This window comes from Camarhynchus parvulus, chromosome 17 (assembly GCF_901933205.1).
Source record: "Camarhynchus parvulus chromosome 17, STF_HiC, whole genome shotgun sequence".
NCBI lineage: Eukaryota > Metazoa > Chordata > Aves > Passeriformes > Thraupidae > Camarhynchus > Camarhynchus parvulus.
In genome coordinates, this window is record NC_044587.1 from 9,416,290 (window position 1) to 9,436,606 (window position 20,317).

The following is a 20,317-nucleotide window of genomic DNA, read 5'->3' on the forward strand; positions in this document are numbered from 1 at the left end:
CAAAAGCAGCACAGGCTGACTTTAAAAAAGTGATCTTAGGACAAACTCACCCCAGCCTGGACCATGTCTGACCTGCCTGCTACCATGTCTAAGCGAAATGAGCTGGATTAATTCAGAATTAGAATGATAACTTTAAAAAAAAACCAAAATTAGGCAAAATTAAAGCCACCTCTGCTCTCCCAGCCCAGACATTGGTTCCTCTTTGCCTGCTGGGTTTTCCAGCCCTTTCAGCAGAGCCAGACCTGGCTCCAGTCCTGCCCTGGAGCTCGCCAGAGCTGGGTCCAGCCTGCCAAAACTTATCTGTGGGCAGAGGCTGTCTAACAGATGTGTTACTGGCCCCAGCAGCCATGCTGGGCTCAGCCTGGGGGGACACAATCACCTCTGTGGGGACCCACAGGAACTCCCCTTGTGAGGGAGGCCAGCTATCAACTCAAAACTCAGTGTTACCCGGACAGTGCTCTGAAAAAAATAAAGGCTTAAATGTATTTTTAAAGTTTGGAGTTCACTGCTCTGTGAAACAAAATAAGAAAAAGATGCAAATGAGCCTTTGTACTCCAGGCCAAAGTGCAGCCACCAGGTCTGAGGGAAAGAGAGTGAGAAAGAAAAGAAATAGAAATAAAAATATATTCTGCAGCAAATGCACGACTATCTTATCTGGAACTTTTACACATTTTTCTGAGCATCTTGGTGCTGAGAAATCTCTGCCTGTGGGATTTTCCGTGCATTTCCAGAGCCCTCAGCACAGCCAAGAGGCTTCAGCTGCTGCAAGAGAAACGTTTAATCAAAGACAGGGCTTAAATGAACTTAGCTTAGATGAACTAAGCAAAGACAGAGCTTAAAGGAAAAGCTCAGGATTTGGAAGTGGAGACCAAGAAGTGCATACAGCTGTATGTATACACACTCACATCTCACAGATGTTCTACCTTAACCATCCTTAAAACACCACAGATCCCACAGCCTTTGATTCAATACCCAACTGTCCTGCTGGATAAAAGTGAGAAAAGCACCTGCTTTTAATCTTTGTGTTACAGCAGTTCCCTCCCCTCTTCCTCCTCTAACTCCAACAAAAAGGAAAAAAGGAAAACTGCCAAGCAGAGAAGAGCCCAAGCATGAAGATGGTGGGGCTGAAACCACACAGATGAGGGAGAGGGGGCAGCTGGAGACCCTGAATCCCTTGGGAAGGGAAGCACCCTCTCCATCAATGGAGGCTGGAAGCAACCTGAGCAACCTGGCCCAGTGGTGGCATCTCTGCCCATGGCACTGGGTTGGAACTGGATCATCTTTAAGGTCCCTTCCAACCCAAACCAGTCTGGGATTCTGGGACTGAAGCCAAAAAGCAGAGCATTTTGAAGCCAAGAAATGCAGACAAATGTGTTTCCAGGTAACAGTTCCTCTCTGGGGTGAGTTATTGATGGTCTCTTCTTGCCCCCCAAGCCCTTGTGAAGATGGATTGGTGTCCAGGTATTTCCAGACTCAGATGTCACTCCTCCCTGGAGCGCTGTGACCCTGCACACCAAGATGCAAAACAGGAAAAGTAAACCAGAACACAGGAGGAATCAACTTCTGCTGGGAGTGCTCAGCACTGAGGTTCCACAGGTTGGGTTGCTGGGATTGGCCAGTGGGCTGGGGATGCTGCTGGGGACCCAGAATCACAGGGGCTGGAAGGGATCTCTGGAGATCATCCAGTCCAAGCCCCTGCCAAGGCAGGGTCACGGGGAACAGGTGACACAGGAACATGTCCAGGTGGGTTTGGAATGTCTCCAGAGAGAGAGACTCCACACCCTCCCAGGCACCTGATCCAGAGCTCTTTTTCCTTTCCTCATGTTGGGGTGGAACTTGTGTTTTAGTTTATGGGCACTGCTCCCTGTCCTGTCACTGGCACCACCGAACAGAGTCTGGCACCATCCTCTGACACCCCCTGGGGATGTTTATGTGCACTCATCAGATCCCCTCTGAAACCACCCTGCTCCAGACTGACCAGACCCAGCTCCTGCAGTCTCTCCTCAGATGAGAGATGCTCCAGACCCCTCATCACCTTTGGACCTCCCCAGTAGCTCCTTGTCCTTCTTGAATGTGCAGACCAGAACTGAACCCCAAACTGCAGATGATGGGCAGAGTAGAAGGGAAGGATCAACCCCCCTGACCTGCTGGCCACACCAAAATGCCCTCCAGCCTTCCCTTGGCCCCCAGGGCACAGCATGAACATTAACAGTTAAACTGGCTCAACAGTTTAACGACTCAGAGCAGGTTAACAGCCTCATGGAACTCCTTCATCCCTCTGCCATGGTTTGGTGTCACAGCCCAGCTCCTGCCCCAGGCACATCCTTCCTGCAGCAAGGCTCCCAAGCCCAGGGAGTGCTTGGTGCACAGCTGGGTGAACATGTAAAATCCTGAAGCATCACTTTGCTCTGCCTGGCCTCCTGCTGGCAGCCTCAGCAGGGATCCCAGTGCCAAGTACCTGAGGAGAGCAGATTAGTCCTTCCCTCCTTTCAAGCTGCCATCCCTGCACCTGGGAATGCAAAGGCTGCAGCTGCTCAGTGGAAAGCAGCACTTCCTGTGCTCACAGCAGCTTCCTACCTGCAATAAGAGAAGAAAAAGGAAAAAAAAGGCCCCTCCAGGAGTTGAAACTCCTGACAGTCTCTCAAAGCAGGCTGAAGTTTATCTGAGAGCAGTGACAGTGCAGGTCTCACCCAGCACTAGGCTCCAGCACTGTGCCTCTTGTACAGCAGCTGCCTTGGGTGAAGGCTCAGAAACACTGGAGCAAATGGAGAATTTCCTTCCCAACACCCATTCCTGCTCCTTTGTGCTGCTGCTTTACTGGAACTTTCCACCCCTGGGCTTGAGGAACCAGAAAAGGAGTGGTTTGCCTTGAAAGGTCAAGGGAGACGCAGAGCTGGGAGTGAAGCACACGAGGAGAGCTGAATTCACTTGCAATCCTTGCAAAGAAACCACTTTTTAATAGTTTCTCTCTGAGTCAGACTAAAGACAATATGGCCTAATAAAAGCTTTTTTCCACTCATCTCCCATCTCCCTGCCCCCTTCCCCACCCTGTCAAAGGGAAGTATGGACCTAAGCTTACACCCACATGTGAAACTGAACTGGAACATTTCCCATGGACCACAAAACAGCCTCATCCACAGCTTTTTTCTATCTGTGTTGAGCAATTTTACACAGACAGGGACACTGAGCCTAGTGAACAACTTCCACAGGCTGGGACTCACCCCAAGAACTGGAAATGAAAGTGCTGGAACGTGCAAAGAGCTTGTTCCTGCAAATATATGTTCCATTTAAAGCTCAATTATTTCTCTTTATCAGGATAAAGGCAGAAGAGGACAGCCCAGGTGGGAACCACAGGGCATTTCTGCAACACCTCCCTGCTGAGGAACAGAGAACAGAACACCACAATTGCCCACACAAGGGCCTCCCACCCACCAACAACCCACCCCCAGCTGCTGAGATGTCCCAAATGAATGCTGAAGACCACCAGGAAAGGTCCACTGCCTCAAAGCAGCACATCAGTGAGGGCCAGGATGGATGGGAGCACCTTGGAGCACCCTGGTCTATGGAAGGTGTCCCTGCCCATGGCATGGGGTGGAATGAGATGAGCTTTGAGGTCTCTTCCAGCCCAGACCAGTCTGTGATTCTGTGATTATCAACTGGGGCAGCTCAGCTACTGCCCCACCAGAGCAGAAGCCTTCCCTGCAAGAGATCTCCATGGAGATCTCCCCCAGGGTGATGTTCTCCACTGCAGCTGACAGGCCTTGCTTGGGGTCAGAGCCCTGAATATCAGCCAAGGCCTCAAGCTACCTGAATTTCCTCTCTGGTCCTGGACCCAGGCAAGGCTGAAGTTTGTGCAGAGGTGGAACTGGTGCAAGGCCATTCAGAGGCAGCAGTGGAGCTATGGGATGTGCTAACACAATTGCAACAGGGGCCTGACCTGCCCTCAGCATCAGCACCTTTCTGAGGCAGGAGGGAGTGAAAAGAGGGGGAAACAGAGCAATCCACCGTAAGCTTTTAGCCCAACCAGCACCTTTAGCCAGCCTTTGGATCTGCAGCTTCAAGTTTTGGAAGTTTAGATGCCAGGTTAATATTGTAGGGCTACCTGCCAAGGGGTTTTCCCAAAGGGAACACGATCCAGAGCAGCTTCAGTCACACACTGCAGCCATGGCTCCCGCCACACCCACCCTCAGCAGCCCAATCCAAGCCAGTCTGTGCCACTGACAAACATATTCAGCAGCATCATCCTCCTCACTGAAGGGAAATGACTGTTCAAGAGAACCTGAAGAGAGGAAGCTGAGACTTCAGGGTGCTTTTCCAGTCCACACATCCCAGCTGAATCCCCGAGGCAGGAACCTGGGCTCACAGGAACTGTTCCATGCCATCCTGCAAGCCTGCTGGAATGATTTCATGTTCACGCAACAGTCAAAAATGTGCATTCTGTGCCAGCACTAAACACTGCTATTAACAGGCTTTTGGGCTGTGAACCAAGGTTCTGGTGGTGATGATCCTCCCAGGATCCCAGCTGGGGAGCCAGGGGCAGCAGGGACAATGTCCCAGCACAGCAGCACACACACCACGGTCTGTGACACTCCTGGTGTGCCTGGGGAGGCAAGGACACCTGCTGAACATTCCACAAGAACTCACATTTAGAAGCCTCCTCTCCCTGGGAATAGAGATTGGAGTGGTTGGAATTTCAGCCCCTTGTGAAGCCTCCAGACTGTCCCTGCACAGGGAGGGATCTCAGCTTCCTTCTGACACAGCATTTGCTCCAAGTCAAAGTCAGCCAAGAGGCACAGAAATGTTTCTTCCCACCCTCCTTTTGGATTTTTTACCTCCACAGATTCTTGACACCTTAACATCAACCAAGAGCTACACAAAAAACCTCTTTAATCCTGAGCTAAGAAAGGCAAGGGATCAAAGTGAGTTTCCCCCAAAGCAGCATAACCTCCCATTAGCACCTCGTGACACCTCAGACTTTGTCTCTGCTCTGCCCCTGTGCCACCACTGTGCCACCACCCCTGTGCAGGATTCCTGTGCTCCCAGTTAATATCCAAGCACCTGACACAGAATTCAGTATTTCTGCCTGTTCTGAGCTTTACTTTCTAACTAGAGCAACTTGACAAAACATTATGCTGGACAGAAAAGAAAGAAAAAGCAATGCTGTACTCACACACAACTGAATTAAGTCCAAAATTTTGCTTCTAGATAAGAGTAGGGATTTGGATGGGGCCAGTTCAGTGCTTTCATAATGCTCTATTATGGAAAGGAGAACAAAAATACACCAAATCCCTGAAGAGCTATGAGAAGTAACTAGCCGAGGAATAATAAAAAAATGGAAAGAAAGGAGGGAGTTGGGGGAAAGATAAAGGGTGGTGGGGTTTTTTTCCCTAATCCCACTGACACATATTTATTAAGCCCTTAGACTTGTGTGCATGTAACTCACAGACAACCCTGCAGGAAAAGACTTGGTCAATTGAACCTGTGCTGCATCCTGCACAGCAAAAGCTGCAGAACCCCCACAGGAGCCACGAGGTGTGGGGTGTCTGACCCCTCCAGCCACCCTGCAGCCACTGGAGGTGCTCTGCAGCAACAGAGAAATCCAGAGCAAAACAGAAAGTCAACATTCCTAGAGGGAGGAAAAGGTCATGGTGGGGAGGGATCAGAGTTCAGCTCAAACCAGTCACACACAGGAAGTTCAAAGTAACTCCTGTGAGCTTCACACCAATGCAGAAATGAAAATTAGATCTCCTTCTTCAGGGGAGCTGTGAGGGATGGACAGAAAAGCAAATTTGCATCTCCAGTGGAAGAGCCTTGCTGAGAACAAACACAGGAGAGGGGAGCCTGTGTTTGTGGGAGCACACCTGAGCTGCTGGGGGCACTGAGCACCTCTCCAAGCCCCCAGTTCTGTCCCCATCAATGCCCACCTCTCCAGCCAGCTCTGACCCTCAGCCAGGGCAGGTGCTCACCTTCCTCTTTGTTGTTGGTGATGTCTTTCAGCAGCTCAGTCTTCATGCAGCCGTCTTTCCTTGGCTCTCCCTTACTCAGCACTGCTCGCTATGGTGGGGGAGAAGAAAAAACAGAAATATCAGGGTTGAGCTCAGTGCTCAGACACACGGTGCATTCAAAAGAAGAGACAATCATGGACACATCCTGTTTACAGCACAGCCAAACCTCCCTCTGCAAAATAAAGGCTGCCAGGAAGCTGCCACCAAGGCACAGGTCACAGATAAAACACGGCAAGGCTGGCCCAGGCTGACAGCCCGAGGGGCACAGGGGCTCCAGGCTGTGCCCAGGGCTGGCACCTCCCAGCTCAGGGTTGGATGCAGCCAGACAGATTTTCCCAGTGCAACGTGCCTGGGAACCCAGCTGGGTCTGTCTGTGTGAAAGGCATCTCGAGGAGGTGACTCTGACTCCCCCAAAACTTTTTAGCCTTTGGGTGGGGGAGGCAGATCTATCAGACTTCTCACTATGACCTCATTTATCAACAGTTCCAGCCCATGTGCTTTTGGTGGCTTGGTTGGGTTTTTTTGCAGCTCATTCAAATGAACATCCAAAATTGCAAACCATCACTCAGCTACAGCTACCTCCTCATTCATAACATCCATGTTTATTAAAGTTAATGAGCTCTATTTTTAATTCTATAGAAAGCAATTTTTCTTTTTCCCCCTCTTTAAAAGAAAAACAAAATTACGTAAAAAAAGGGAACACCTGCCCATCTCCTCTGCCTTTCACACGCCTGGCACCACGTTGTTAGCTCAGGTTTGCAGCCCTCATATCTTCTCATTCTCTATTTTGAAATAGCAAGACCGAATCAAAAAAACAAACCCAAAAAAACCAAAACCAACAACCTATTATCAAAATAAACCAGAAGGAAAATGGTATTTTTTAAAAAATGAACTAGAAGGGGTCTTTGCCACAGCTGTGTTTCAGGAGAGGGCTGGGAGTGCCCTGCAGAGCTGGAGGTCGGAGCCGGGTTCAGCGCGCGCTGCCGGCGCCACGGCACAAGAATAAGCCCAGGTCAAGCCAACTGTTGTAGGCCAGCACGGGGAGCAGATGGTGCCTGCAGCCATGCAAATCACAGGGTTTAAAGCTCACTGGGTGATAAAGAAAGAAAAACAACCTGCCCACCTCCCTTAGAGCAAGTGAGGGGGATGAGACACGCAAGGAGCCCGGTGTGGCAGCTCCCAGCCTTCCCAGCAGCTCTCCCATGGCTGTGTGGGACTGTCCAGAGCTGCCAGGGGAGATTGGCTCTGGTGCTGCTGTCACCAGCTACCCTACCAGGGGAACTCAGAGCAATGCCCTGTGCTGGCAGGTGCTGCAGAGCAGCCCCCAGCCCCATGCAGGGCTCACCCTGCAGGATCACCCTGTCCTGCACCCAAATCCACCATGGCAGAGACACACACCACAGGAAGAAGGGAGACAGATTCCTGGGAAAGCCTCCACCACCTGCCAGGCCCAGAGCTAAGGGCAATTCCAGGATGACTCCTGCAGCACAGGGCAGAGGCTGTGGGTGGCTGCCTGTCCCTGCCTGTCCCCAACCTGCCCCGAGCACAATCAGACACAAACCCAGACACATCCCAGTGCTCTCAGCACCAGGAACTTGTGCTCCAAGCACAGCACCTTCAGATCTCCAGTCACACACCAAAAAGCTGCTGTGAGCACTGGAAAGCTCAGTCAGCCCAGCCTGACACAGAACCTACCTTCAGCAGACACTGGCCAACAGCTTCCATTGAGAAATGACCATAAAACACAGCCCAAGCTCTGAACATAGAGCAGCTGTTTTATTTATTCATTTGCTGAGCCAGTAATTCATATCCTTGCTGCAAACATGAGCTTGTAAACCCTACCTTTCCTCTAGTCAGACGTCTTGTAAACTGGGAACAACCTCGGATTTCTCATGGATTATCCTGCTGCAAGACCTGAGCAAAGAGAGCTCAGAGTGCTCGAGGGCACCCCTGGCTCCCACCACAGCCAGGGGCACCCAGGCCCTGGCCACAGGCACCAGCAGCAAATAAAGAGCCTCAGTCAGTCTAACAGGGACCAGTTTGTTTTCTCAACCTTTGTTGCAACAAGGAGAGGTCTTGATATTCCTGCTCCTCCACTGACTCATACAAGAAGCCCCAGGATTTCCAGGAGCCATTCTTTGCCATCTGAACATGATTTTTTCTGCGTTTCCTAAGCAGCAACCTCATTCCACACATTGCCCACGCTCTCCCTTCCTCAGAGGCGCTGTTGCTGCTCGCCCATGAGGAAAAGCCACTGCAGGAACTCTGGAGTCAATGAGACCTTGACCACCCTCCCTGCTCGCTGCAGTCACCAGCAGCTCAGAGCTGCCTGCCCAGCTCTCAAAGCAGAATTCCCAACTCCAAGAGAGAAACCATCACTTTTGTCCTTACAGAGTACAAAAGCTGGGTGCCAAGGCAAGGCTGGCTGAGGTGGCATCTCCCAGGCTCTCCTTCCTACCTCAGAGACAGCAGAGGCGACAACGTTACAACCTCCCAACAAAAACTCAGCATCAAGGTAGAAAATAAAAGAATCATTAAAAATAAAAATAAAACAAAAAGCCAACTGTGAATTTTGAAGCATTTGGATCAGAAGGAAGCTACAGGAAATCCCTGCAAAGCGCTGGAAGCCTCGTCCCCCCAGGCCAGCGCTCTCCCGTCCTTGTTCCATCAGCACCCAGCACCAAGGGGCACCCATGGGGCACCCATGGGGCACCCAGCACCATTCATCCCACCCAGCTCCACCCAGCCAACTTAGCACCAACTTCACCGCAAGTGTCAATACCTCCAGCTTTTTGTGTGTGTGTGTGTGTGTGTGTGTGTGTGTGTGTGTGTGTTTTTTTGCCCTCCCCTCCCTTAAATCCAGAGCAAACTTCCCTTTCTGCTCACCCTCCCCATGCCCCATCCGTCCGCTCCCGATTGGCAGGGAAATCCTATACCCACCCTCCCCGCCGAGAAATGTCTGCTCTTGCAGCAGTCCCAACAAAGCCAACTGCCAAGCACACGCTGCTTCACAATAAAAGTCTCACTCGCTCCATTTATTTTTTTCCTCCTTTCCCCCTTTCCCGCAGCCGTCTGCCTCCATTCCCTCGCCCACCCCAGACTGATTATTAACCATCCGTGGCTGGAGAACCTCCGTAAAGAGCACACACAACCAGCCACGAAGCGTTCCTGCCCCCCCCCCAACCCCTTAATTTTTAGGTTTCAAAGGGTAGAAAAAATTAGTGCATCTGAAGAAAGACTGATTGGGTCTTTGAAAGGGCTTTAAGAGCCATGAGGAGCCAAGCAGAGGAGCTACTGCTGGTTTAGTTTTTTCCTCTCTGCCTCTGTTTATAACAAAACAAGCTTCCTCTCCTCCATGAGGTCTTTGGAGGGGATGGAAGACAGGTCAGACCGGCCAAGGAAAGGCTCTGCAGCATTTCCAAACAGATGATGACTACAAACTACAGTGGTGCCTTTAAAACAAACAAACAAAAAAAAAACCAACCAAAGACCCAAAAAGCAAAAAAAAATAAAAAAAGCCCATCAAAAAAAAAAAAAAAGGGTAAAGAAAGAAGAGAAAAAGAACAAAGCTGGGAAACACAGAATGAGCTTTCTCAGCCTCCTCTCCTTGGTATTTTCATCAGCCATCCGGGTGCCCTTCGCAAAGGTCCAAACAGGTTTTATAGGCACAGACAACACATGCACAGCAAAACTCCAACGTATTGCAGCTTACCGAGCCCAAGGGAGCAGAGTTACATCATGAGCCCAGCTCTCTGCTCTCCCGGCAGCCCGGGAAGGAGCGCAGGCTGAGGTGCCAAGATGTCTACCTTCACCAGGGTCTTTTTTTTTTTTTTTTTTATGTCTTAAAAATCAACGGTCTGGGAACCCGAGGCTCGCAGCAGCGTTGCTGTGAGCAGAGCTGTGCACACACAGCAGGTCCATCTGGAAGAGGGCTGGGAGCAGGAGACCCCTCAAAGTGCCCGTTCCCATCTGGGGCAGCGCATGCACCGACACCTCTGCGGGATGGACAGCACTGATCCTGCCTGGATCCAGCCTCCAGCTGGTCACCAACCCCTCGAGGGGACACCAGACCCCAGCCAGGACACAGCCCCAGGGAAAGATCCCACCAGCCAGGAAAATGAGGGCTGCAGCAATGCTGGAGCAAGGCAGAGGCAAATCTCTCAACAAATGATGCAACCCCAGCAGCAGCAGATTCTTATTCAGACATTTTTTCCCTCCTTCTCCTAAAAAAAATATAAATTGAAATAACACAACCCAAACCAGCCTGTTCATAATAATCTTTGCCTTGAAGATAAGACAAACATTTTGTAGTTAATTATATAGGAATGATTAAGAGAATGTTTGTAGAAAGAGAGTGTTTCTTTGTAGGCACGGGGAGGCTGCTCATTTCAGATCTCAGCACTGTGCTTGGGCAAGGCCTGGGCTCCAGGCTCGTGGGGACGCCGACCACGGGCCTGTCATTAGAAACAACAGAAGCATTTGATCTGCAGAAGGAAGGAAACACAACCACCAGCATACCTGGCCTACAAAGCAGTCACCAGTCTCAAAGCTCCTTCTTTTCAGACTAAGGCCACTTCCTTATAAGCCTCATACAATCATGTGAACACGGAATTTTATCTGCAGCTCACAACAAGCACTGCCCTCAGCCTGAAGTTTGCTCCCAAATCAAATTCTTTGCAATTCTTTTGTCTCCCGAAATCCTTTCATCCAGACTATTCTCCATAGAAAAGAAACATTTCCTACTCAACCCCCATGTCCTCTCTCCTATTCCAGCACACACTCCCTGAGAAGGGGGGAAGCACAGAAAGAGGTGCAAGTCCCTGCATGCAAGAGCTGGGAACACGGAGACACGTGCATGAAACACAACAGGACTGAAAGTGACTTCTCCCAAGACAAGGCATTCCACGACGGCGTGCAGGCTTCAGGCAAGGGGGGGTCTGCAGAGCCCGTGCCCTCTTGGAAAGGGGAGATCGATTTACACTTCCTCACTGCTTCCAGGCCCATCTAGCTGCATCCCAGTAGAGTTAAAGCCAGTGCAACTTGTGTGTGCAGGCAAATGTAAATCCAGAGCAGACAAAGGCGTCCCCTCCTTCCACAGGCTGAGGGTAGCAAGGAGTCCAGCTGCTGCCTGCCTTCTCCTAGCCCCCGGGAGGGGAGGAGGGGGAAGAAAACCCTAAAATGGAGACCAAGATTCATCACTATCTCTAACAAAAGCAAACCAACCATTTCAGAAACACCCAGTCCCCAAGAACTGGCTGAGCCAGGACAAAACCAGAGCACCAAGAGGAGCCTGGAGCAAGCAGATTCCAGCAGTCCAGGGCAGGGGAGCTGGAGGCAGCTCACCCCCATCAATGGGGCTCAGGTGCCTCTTCAGCCTCCACGCTCCTCTGCCTCCCACCCCAAAGCGCCGCAGCCAGTGGAGCAGGTCCCTGTCCCCCTGCCCATGCCCATGGTGCCCAGCCAAAGGGCACATGGGGCAGCAGAGGAGGGAAAGCCCCTCGTGGGTTCCCCTGGGACCATGAGGGCCTGGCTGAGCTGCCCACAGCACCTCCACCTGGGTCACCTCCGGCCATGGAGCGGCCAAGCAGCGAGACAGCGGTGCCTGTGAGCCAGGAAAGCGGATGGGGAGAAGGGGGGGAAAAAAAAGACAAAATAATAATGAAAATAATCATAATCATAAAACTTGCACCCTCGGGCCTGTCCCTCTAATAACTACAGCAAAACCTCACCAAGGCCTTACTCTGCTGGAGGGCGAGAAAGCGACACAGCGCTGCCCAGCACCCGAAGTCCTGGAGGTGGGAGATCCTCACACCCTCTCCTCCATGGCCTACGGGCTTCGTCCCCGGCGTGGGGCCTGGTTTTTCTGCTCTGTCATTAAGAGTGGAGCCTGGTCTTTTCCTTCAATCCCAAGAATTGCACGGAATTAGATCATCTTTCTGGCTCGCCTCCCCCTACAGGCAGCTCCCGAGCATGCTCAGCGCGGCCGCGCTGCCATTTCATAACCGCATTGTTTACGGACACACGGACCTGCCATCTTTTGACGGGGACACAGGGCCCGTGTCCCTGCCCAGAGCCCCGGCCCCCGCCACAAACACCCCCCTGGGGGCAGGCAAACGGCAAAAGCATGGCAAAGTAGAAGCCTGGGGGGTGATGGTGATGGGTTTGTTGTTTTTTCTGATGGTTTTGGTCCTTTTTTCTCCTTTTTTGCTCCTTGATTTAGGTGAAAATCCACGTGCTTTGGAGGGAGAGGTTAACCCCTGTGGGGGCTGTGGGGAGGAGGAACTCGCAGGGCTGGATGCAAAATGCCAGCCATGATTTTTATCTTCTTCGAATCACAACTGTGCTTCGATGACACCTAAAAATATAATCCCCAGCCCAGTCTGCCATCCTCTGCCGAGCCTTCCTCTGTGAGAGAAGGGCTTGGAAACACGGTATTTCCCTTAAATAAACAAGTTGGCTTAGTCCCAGCACATACAGTTTTCTCCTTTAAATGCAAACCAGAGTATTTTTGCAGGCACACAGGAAAACGAGGAGAGGAGGAGGGGAAATGTTCTTCATTTAACACCAAGAACTCCATGAAAAGCCTTGCAAGGTTGCTCAGAGCTCCGCTCTGTTCCAGCCCTCTCCCTGTCTGTGCTGATCATACTTCACAGGTGAAAGCAGCTCTGACTTATGACAGACAGAAAATGCCAGAAGAGCTGGAGGTTTCCTCATCCTTGGAACAAGGACAAGTTGTGAAAAGCTTCCTTTGCAAGAGGCACTGTGCTGCTCAGGCACAGTATGGCAGTGTTGCAGGGAGGACACTTGCACATCAGACCTTCTTAACCCCCACTGCCTCTTCCCCCTCCTGATGGGGACTGAAGGAAAAACATAAATAAACCACCTGGTTTGGAGGATGCAAGTTGTTGTGTTGGAGTCCAGGATATTTTTTAAAAGCTTGCTCAACATTTTCTCCTCTTCTATATTTTCTTTTTTCTAATGGAGGCTTTCCAATGAGCTTGTACAGTTTGAGAGCTTCGCTCCTGCTGCTTTCCTGACTACTGTAAACCCTGGCAGGCTGCCCTCCTCCTCTGCCCCCCTCCAGGACCAACAGCACCCTACAGCAAAGCCAGACACATATCCTCCACCCAAGAGACCAAGGAGCTCACAGGGGCACAGGAGGGACAAATCCCACAGGAAACATGAGGGGCCATAAGGGTCTGCAAAGAGGGGTTGGTGTCAAAACTCTGAATTCGGAGGGGTCAGAAAAAATAACTGGCTGAAAATGGGAGCTGAGGATTATAAACTCAGGGATTTGTTTCCAAATCACTGACATTCCATGTCACTGCAGGAACATATGGTCCTCCAAGGCTGGCAAGCAGGGAGCACACGCCATCAGTGCCCCGAGCCTTGGGCTGACCCCAACACACGGTCACTCCCCTGCTGCGGCCATTCCTCGACCACTCTCAGCTCCAGGAGCGGGAAGGCAAGAAGGGAAAACTTCAGGGAAAAGCAGCAAAAGGAAAACAAAGAGGAGCAGCAGGAACCAAGCCAGCCCTCCCCCAAACCAGCTGGCCAGGAGAGCTCCTTAAAACTCCTTGTTTACCTGAATACAACAACTCACTGCCATTGCAGGAGATGTACACAATCCTCTTTCCTTAGGAGGTGGCATCACATGGGAGAGCTCCCAGGAGCCAGGCCATGGAGCTGCCTCTGCCCCCTGCCCAGGAGAGGCTGAGCTGCAGGAATATGCCCCATGTGTGCCACAGAGCCTACTTCTACCCAAACATGTTCTGGGACGAGGGCAAGAGCTCATGCTGGCACCGCACAGTCAGGTAAATACATGAAACGGAACAAAACCAAGACCCAAAGGCCCCTCTTTGGGCTCTTAACCCTTGCTGAGAAGCAGTGCCAAGCCCAGACCTCGGCAGCTCTCTTCCCTCCAAAGTAGGTCAGGCTTTTCTGTGTCTCTGCAGATGCTTCCCAAGGGCCGCAGCCGGCAGGGACAGAGCGTTTTGGCCAGTGCCACATCGGTGTCACCACCACACAGGAGCACACCTCCCACACCTCAGAGGGTTTTTGGTTGTCTCCTCAGCCTTCATCAAGCCCAAAGCCCATTTTCTCCCTGGGTGGAGCTGCTCAGGCAGCAGGTCAAGGCCTCAGCTCTTCACTGTTAAAGAGAAATCTCTGCTCCCTCCTCGTGACTTCTGATGCCTTTTCTTCTGAATGATGAACAATGAGCACATTTATAGTCCAGTGGAGACATGATAGATATTTAGATTGGGTATCACAGATTGTCCTGTGTAAGCTCTCTAATCTTTTAAATGCCATCTTCACATCTGGCTCCTTGATTGAAAATTCAATATTGTGTCTGCAGTGCAGCTTTGAGGGTCTCCCCAGAGCACAGCAAGCTCAGGCCAGTGTTCTGCAGGGGTGTCTGTGCCTTCCATGGCCCTGGGACCTTCTGTGTCCATCCCAAGTCTCACGGAGGTCTGTGGCAGCCAACAGAGTCCTTGCATGTAACACGAATCACAGAGAAAAAAATAAATTCCCAAGGGCAGAACCAGGGGGCTGAGTTTTAAAATATGTTGCAGGCATGGACCTCCTGCCACGAAATCAACCAGGGATGTTTCCTTTTACTCAGATGTTTCCTTGGATGGCTACTATGAAAAAAAAAAAAAAGAAGCAGAAGAGAGAGGGGAGGAAGTCGCCCCAAAATAAAAAGGATTGCTTCTTCCTGGTGAAATACTGCTGGCTCTGGCCTCCACCCAAGTGAGCCATAGGCAGAGGCTGTCAAAAGAGACCCAGTGAGGAGGTGCCATGTGGCCACAGGCCCTCTCCTCCCCTTCAGAAGTTCAGTCTTCAAGCAGCTCAGGCACCCCAGGCTTTGTGCCTTTTTCTTCTAAGAGCTACAAGCAGCGAAGGCTCCTTGGAGAATTTTCCAGAAACTTCACACTTAAAAAGCACAAACAAATCCTAAAAACCCCTCCCAAAAAAAACCCCCAAAACCAAACCAACCCCAAGCGAGCCTCCCCACCCCAGGAGCCAAAGGAAAGGCACGAGGGAGGGAACAAAGCCCGAGGTTTGCTGGCGGTGCCCGAGGCCCCTGGGAGCCCATGGAGCAGCCATCCCAGCAGGATGGGCACCCTGGCAGGATGGAGCAGGCACCTCAGCAGGGTGGGCACCCCAGCAGGATGGAGCAGCCATCCCAGTAGGATGGGCACCCTGGCAGGCTGGGCACCCCGGCAGGATGGGCACCCCGGCAGGATGGGCACCCCCGCAGGATGGGTGATGCCAGCCCATCTGCACAGGCCAGCCATGTGCAGGAATATCCAAAGAAATGAACAAACAACCCCGGCCATGCTTCCCCGGCCTCTCTTCTCCTCTCCTGTCCTCTCCAAGGCCTCTCCTTCCCCAGCCTGCCCTGCCAGGGCCTCGCCAGGCACGGGAGGTGGACGGACCCTGCGGTACCTGCGGGCAGCTGTTGTCTTCTTCTGGTGAAGACTCCAAGAGTTGCATATTCCAGATCCTCATGAGCAGTGATTCAGTTTCTGCTCATGTGATAAAGCTCCCTCTACAGAGTGAGCATGCCCAGAAGAGCCCATTTCACTGCTCCCTCCACTGCAGCCATTTCACAGAGAACCTGCCGGCTCCAGGGCGTCCATTGGAGCGCGATTATCCCGGGCATCCCGGGGACGCACCGGTAATGCAGATCATCTGTCAACTTTCTGACAGGGCGCCAGGCCTCAAAACTGATCACTCGCCTGAAAAAAAGAGAAAGCTTTTTAAACCAGAGTGCTGTCTCGTGGCCTTCAAGAGTAGCACTTGCCCGTGGGAAAAGGAGAGGCAGGAGGGACAGGGAGGGATGTGAGTGGCTTGGGGATGTCCTCTGGCTGGTTTTGTTGTGATTAACAAAGTGCCCGACCTCTGAGAGCTGGGATGAAGGCACATGGGTTAAACTGATGCAGTGAGCAGTGTCCAAGACAGTGACTTCGAGATCCGAACTGCTGATCTGCAGGGGAGATCATTTTCACTTTGGAGATTAATAACCTGACCTGGTACAACTGACTTTGAAAGGGCATCATAAACACAGTCATGTAAAAGCAGGGGGGCAATGGAATGAAGGGACATCCTAATGGATCCATCCTCATCCTCACCCTAATGAAGGGATATTCACTACGAGGAGTAGGAGCTCTAAGCTCTGCCTATGTCAAACCCTACAATACTGCTGGCCCCAGCCAGCAAGATAACAGAAGAAATTTTAGCTTCAAAATAAAAGTAGTTTGTCTCTGTTCCACTTCACAATTAAGCATAAACTCTTGGCAACCTTCATATCTGCTCAGGCTCCCAGTAAAACTGCCAGAGCAGCTCGCAGGAACATCTGTAAGCAGAGCTCGGCTGGAAGGGATTCAAGGAAGACTGGCATTTATGGGAGGCAGGAGCAGGAGGCTGCTGGAGCCGGTGTCAGGCTGGAGAACCTCCCCCCGAGCACGCACGGGGAGGGCGGCCAACAACCTCGGGAAGAGGCCAGAAGGAAGAGGAAACTCCGACATGGCCCCGTGGCACCACCCGTGTGCTCCTGGCCAAAGGAAAAACAGCTTTGCAGAGGAGGAGAGCTCCAGAGAGAGTCCTCCTTAAGAGAGAGTTCTCTTTAAGAGTAGAAACTACAGTGAAGATGAGTGGAGTGAAATGTGTGACAGGGAGCTGGGGAGGGCAGGGAGCAGCCTGCACTGTAGGGAGGAACAAGCCATCCAAATCCATGGGGAGCTCTGGAGGAGCCGGGGGATGATGCCAGTCCAGGCCTCAGCACAGCACAGCAGCCATGGCTCTGCCAGGCTGGGAACATCCACAAGCCACATTTCCTCCAGTCCCAGCAGCTCTTTCACCACCGTGGCCAGGCACGTTTGCAGAGCTGCAATAATTAAAGCAGCAAAGAGCTGCTACGGATCTCCCTTGGCTATGAGGACGTTGTTTTCCTCTCCACACTCTGGAGAAGTTTCACTACTAAACAGTTAAAACACACAAGGCTAAACTGAGATGATTGAAATTCATAGGCAAGGAGTATTTGAGGTGACAGTATAAAGAAAGGATCGCTCTTTCACCCACCGGATTTTCATTTGATGTGAATCTTAAGTTCTAATATACACAAAATGAGATTTTCCTGGCCTTTCTCTCAGTCACTGAGAGGTGTAGAAGTAACTCATTTAAAGACAAATTCAAAAATCCCCAAACAAAAGCAACAAACCCCAGCTATATAGACAGAAGTTGCATTATCCACCGCATCAAAAGATTACTGTACTTCAAACCAAAGATGGCTTTAAAACAGTTGATGTGCTGCCCTTCCTTGCAGCATGAAATTACCAAGCTTTCATTAAAAGCCCAAAAATAGAAACGAAGATATTAACAAAGGCAGTGTCAATGATCCACCACAGTCAACATTCCCTTTCTGAGATAAAATAAGGCGGCACAGCCTCAGCCTCCTCACTGCATCTCCACACCAGACATGTTTTCACTGCTGAGGTTAAATATACACTGAGAGCAGATGCTACCAGAGACGCTTTTCACATCTCATGGCCATCCTTGAAAGCACTAAACACTGTTTAGAAACAAAAAGGAGAAAGCAGAGCTCATCAGGGCACTGCAGATGCTTCAACAACCAACTTGAGTAAAGCATCGATCGATCCTAGCAGCATCTCTGCCACGGGGGATGCCTGGGTGTCACTCAGTGAAACCTGACATTTCTGCCATCCAAAAGGAGCAGGAAGCTTCCAGGGCACAGCCACTGGCAGTGGGAGAGGTGTCTCCTGCCTGGGACCCCCCCTTGGCAGGGGTTTGCACACCAGCAGTCACAGTCCTCTTGCAGGCTGGCTGTGGAAGAGGTTTTGCTGATGATGGAGAAGGAGAACAGGCCCCAGCCCCGAGAAGCTGTGCCCTTTATTTAACCCAAGTATCCTCCAACAGCCTTCCCACCACAGCCAACATCCCCCTTTCCAAACATTCCTGCCAGGGCCCACAGATTACAGGGTATTTTCACTCCACGGCTCTCCTTCCTTCACAAACACCTTCCTTCACAAAGGACACCAGGTTCCTCAGGGCTCTTGCTTAATGACACCATTAAGTCCAGCATTTTCACAGCTCCCTTGCAGGGGAAGCCCAAGTGGGAGGCAAAGAGAGGTTTTTCTTTTTATAGGAAGAACAATATTTAGCTCTGCAAAATACAGAGGGTTTTCCTTATTTCCTTTCTTCCATCAGGATCCTCTTCTTGCAGACCCTCCAGCTGATCAAATCTGTTGCTCCCTTTCAGCCCCCTCAGAAGCAATCCCAAAAGCTGAAGGGTCTTTAGGTATGAGATGGGCATTTCTGCTGGGATCCTGATTGTTTCTGCACTGCTATAAACCATTCTGCAGCTCCACCACAAGCTATTCAAACACTCCTTCTGCTCTTCAACTCTTATATACAACATTTCTCAATCAGAATGTCCCACGAGACACTGGGTATCCACCCCCAGCACCCTCCAATGTCCACCTCCAGGCTCAGGTAACAGCTTTGAAAGAACAGGCAGTCATCAATGCATCTTTTGGAAACAGAGCTTTCCCCATCTTTCAAAACCTGGTTTATGTCCCTAAAGCTTTCAAGCCATCTCCCTTCCTCCCCCCTTTTCCCCAGCAGAGTTGAAAACTGTTTTTACTTAACAGGAAACAATAAATGTTCCCTGGGATGCTGCATTGAGTAAATCATACATGCTAAAAAGGAAAAAAAAAAAGGAAAAGAAAAAAGATCCTCTTGGACAGCAATTGAGATGTGAGCTCTCTGGGAGATGGTGCTGTTTTGATAAGAATATGCGTTGAGTATTTCATTTACAGGGCAATCCTAGAACTTTATTTAGCAGCATATTGGCCAGACAGCTGTAATTTAGAACATACTGTATTCCTAACAGCTCCCAATTATAAATTCCTTCAGCTTTAACTTACAGTAACCACAGCTCCTTCTATTTTGGAGCTCTAAATCCACCATTTCTCCCCTTCATTCAGCTATGGCATGTCAAGAGCTCCTACAGTACAAACACAGTCTTGCTAGAGAAGGGTCCTAAATCCAGCATTCTCTACCCCCAGCACAGCGAGCAGGCTTCCAGCACACTCACTGCTCCACAGAGCAATGTTTTATTGGTTTATTTGGGGACAGTGGCCCCATTTGTCAGTGCAAAGCCATCCTGCAGTGCCCTGCCAGCAGCAGGCTGGGAAAATGGCTGTGCACATTCCATCCTCCTCCTGCTGCAATAAGAGCTGGAGATCCTGCCAGCAAGCCTCACGTGTTCAGCGTGGCCCTGTTCTTTGACCTCACACCTATTTTTTTTAAGGATTAAGGCACTGAGATGAAAATAAGCAAGCTCTTCACTGGAGGAGAATCAGTGCTCCACGAAGCCTTTGTGTCTCTCCCCAGATCATGAGCTCCTGTGGAACAGCGCCTGTTGACGGCTCTCCCAGCCATCCTGCTGACTTTATCAAATTTCTGCAAGGAACAGAAGGAGCAGATGAACTCTGTAAAAACAAAGCTCCTGCCTCCATGCAAATATCCCTGGTTAAGAGGAGCGGAGAAACAGAGCGAGCATGATGTGTGTACGGAATTGGCTCCACAGACGCTGCTTCTCAGCAGCTGCCATAAGGTGGCAGTGGGTCTTTAAGGCTACCTTACACCTTCCCACAGCACAATAGGAACGAGCACACCAGTGGGTTTCCAGCAGCTGAAACTGATTAAGTCAAATTTCCTCATCAAGGGAACCAGGCCCTACATGAAAACTTGGGGCTGAGATCACCTCCACTGCCGGAGTCACACAAGGAGGAAAAGCCACGGGGGTGAATTCTGCAAAGCCATCGAGGCAGCCCCCATCTGAGCCAAGGAAAATCAACCCCTTTTCCCTCTCGCTGTACAATCACAATGCTGTTTGTTTTACAGAAACGCTTCTCTTTGTGCATTCATCCAGCCATAAACAAGCCAGTGACCATTAAAGAGTAGGAGAAGTTCTGCCTGGCCAGCAAGCTGGGCTCCAGCAGGATTTTATGCAGGGAACATAAAAGCCAGCCCAGTAAGCAAGCTGGTCACCAGCTCAGCACTGGGCTGATGTAGCAAAACAGGCCCAGAAAGCACCGAGGAAGAGTTGGGTTCACAAGAAAGATGGAACCAGGCAATAAACAGGCAAATTAGGTAATGAAGTGACTCATCATGCAGAATGCCCATCACCTGGGACACAGCAATAAAATCAAATCTATGCCAGCCACCCCCTGAACCGTGCTGTGAAAAGTGGCCAGAGGTGCCCTGAAGGAAGAGCTGATCTA

The 20,317-nt window shown here is 50.8% G+C and overlaps 1 protein-coding gene across 13 annotated transcripts in view; it reads right to left on the reverse strand.

Moving 5' to 3' along the window:
• EHMT1 (euchromatic histone lysine methyltransferase 1) overlaps positions 1–20,317 on the reverse strand; it is a 119,353-nt gene that overhangs the window by 57,333 nt on the left and 41,703 nt on the right. For 4 of the 13 annotated variants that reach the window (XM_030961182.1, XM_030961174.1, XM_030961183.1 and 1 more), the window contains exons 2-3: positions 15,456–15,748; positions 5,967–6,054 (exon numbers count right to left, since the gene is read on the reverse strand). In XM_030961182.1, the coding sequence (XP_030817042.1) occupies positions 5,967–6,054; positions 15,456–15,518 (151 nt within the window). In that variant the 5' untranslated portion in view covers positions 15,519–15,748. Of the gene's footprint in view, positions 1–5,966; positions 6,055–7,847; positions 7,870–8,787; positions 8,811–8,891; positions 8,922–9,717; positions 9,740–11,734; positions 11,935–15,455; positions 15,749–20,317 lie in introns of those variants that run through there. The other 9 variants (XM_030961172.1, XM_030961176.1, XM_030961171.1 and 6 more) reach the window with 8 other exon arrangements.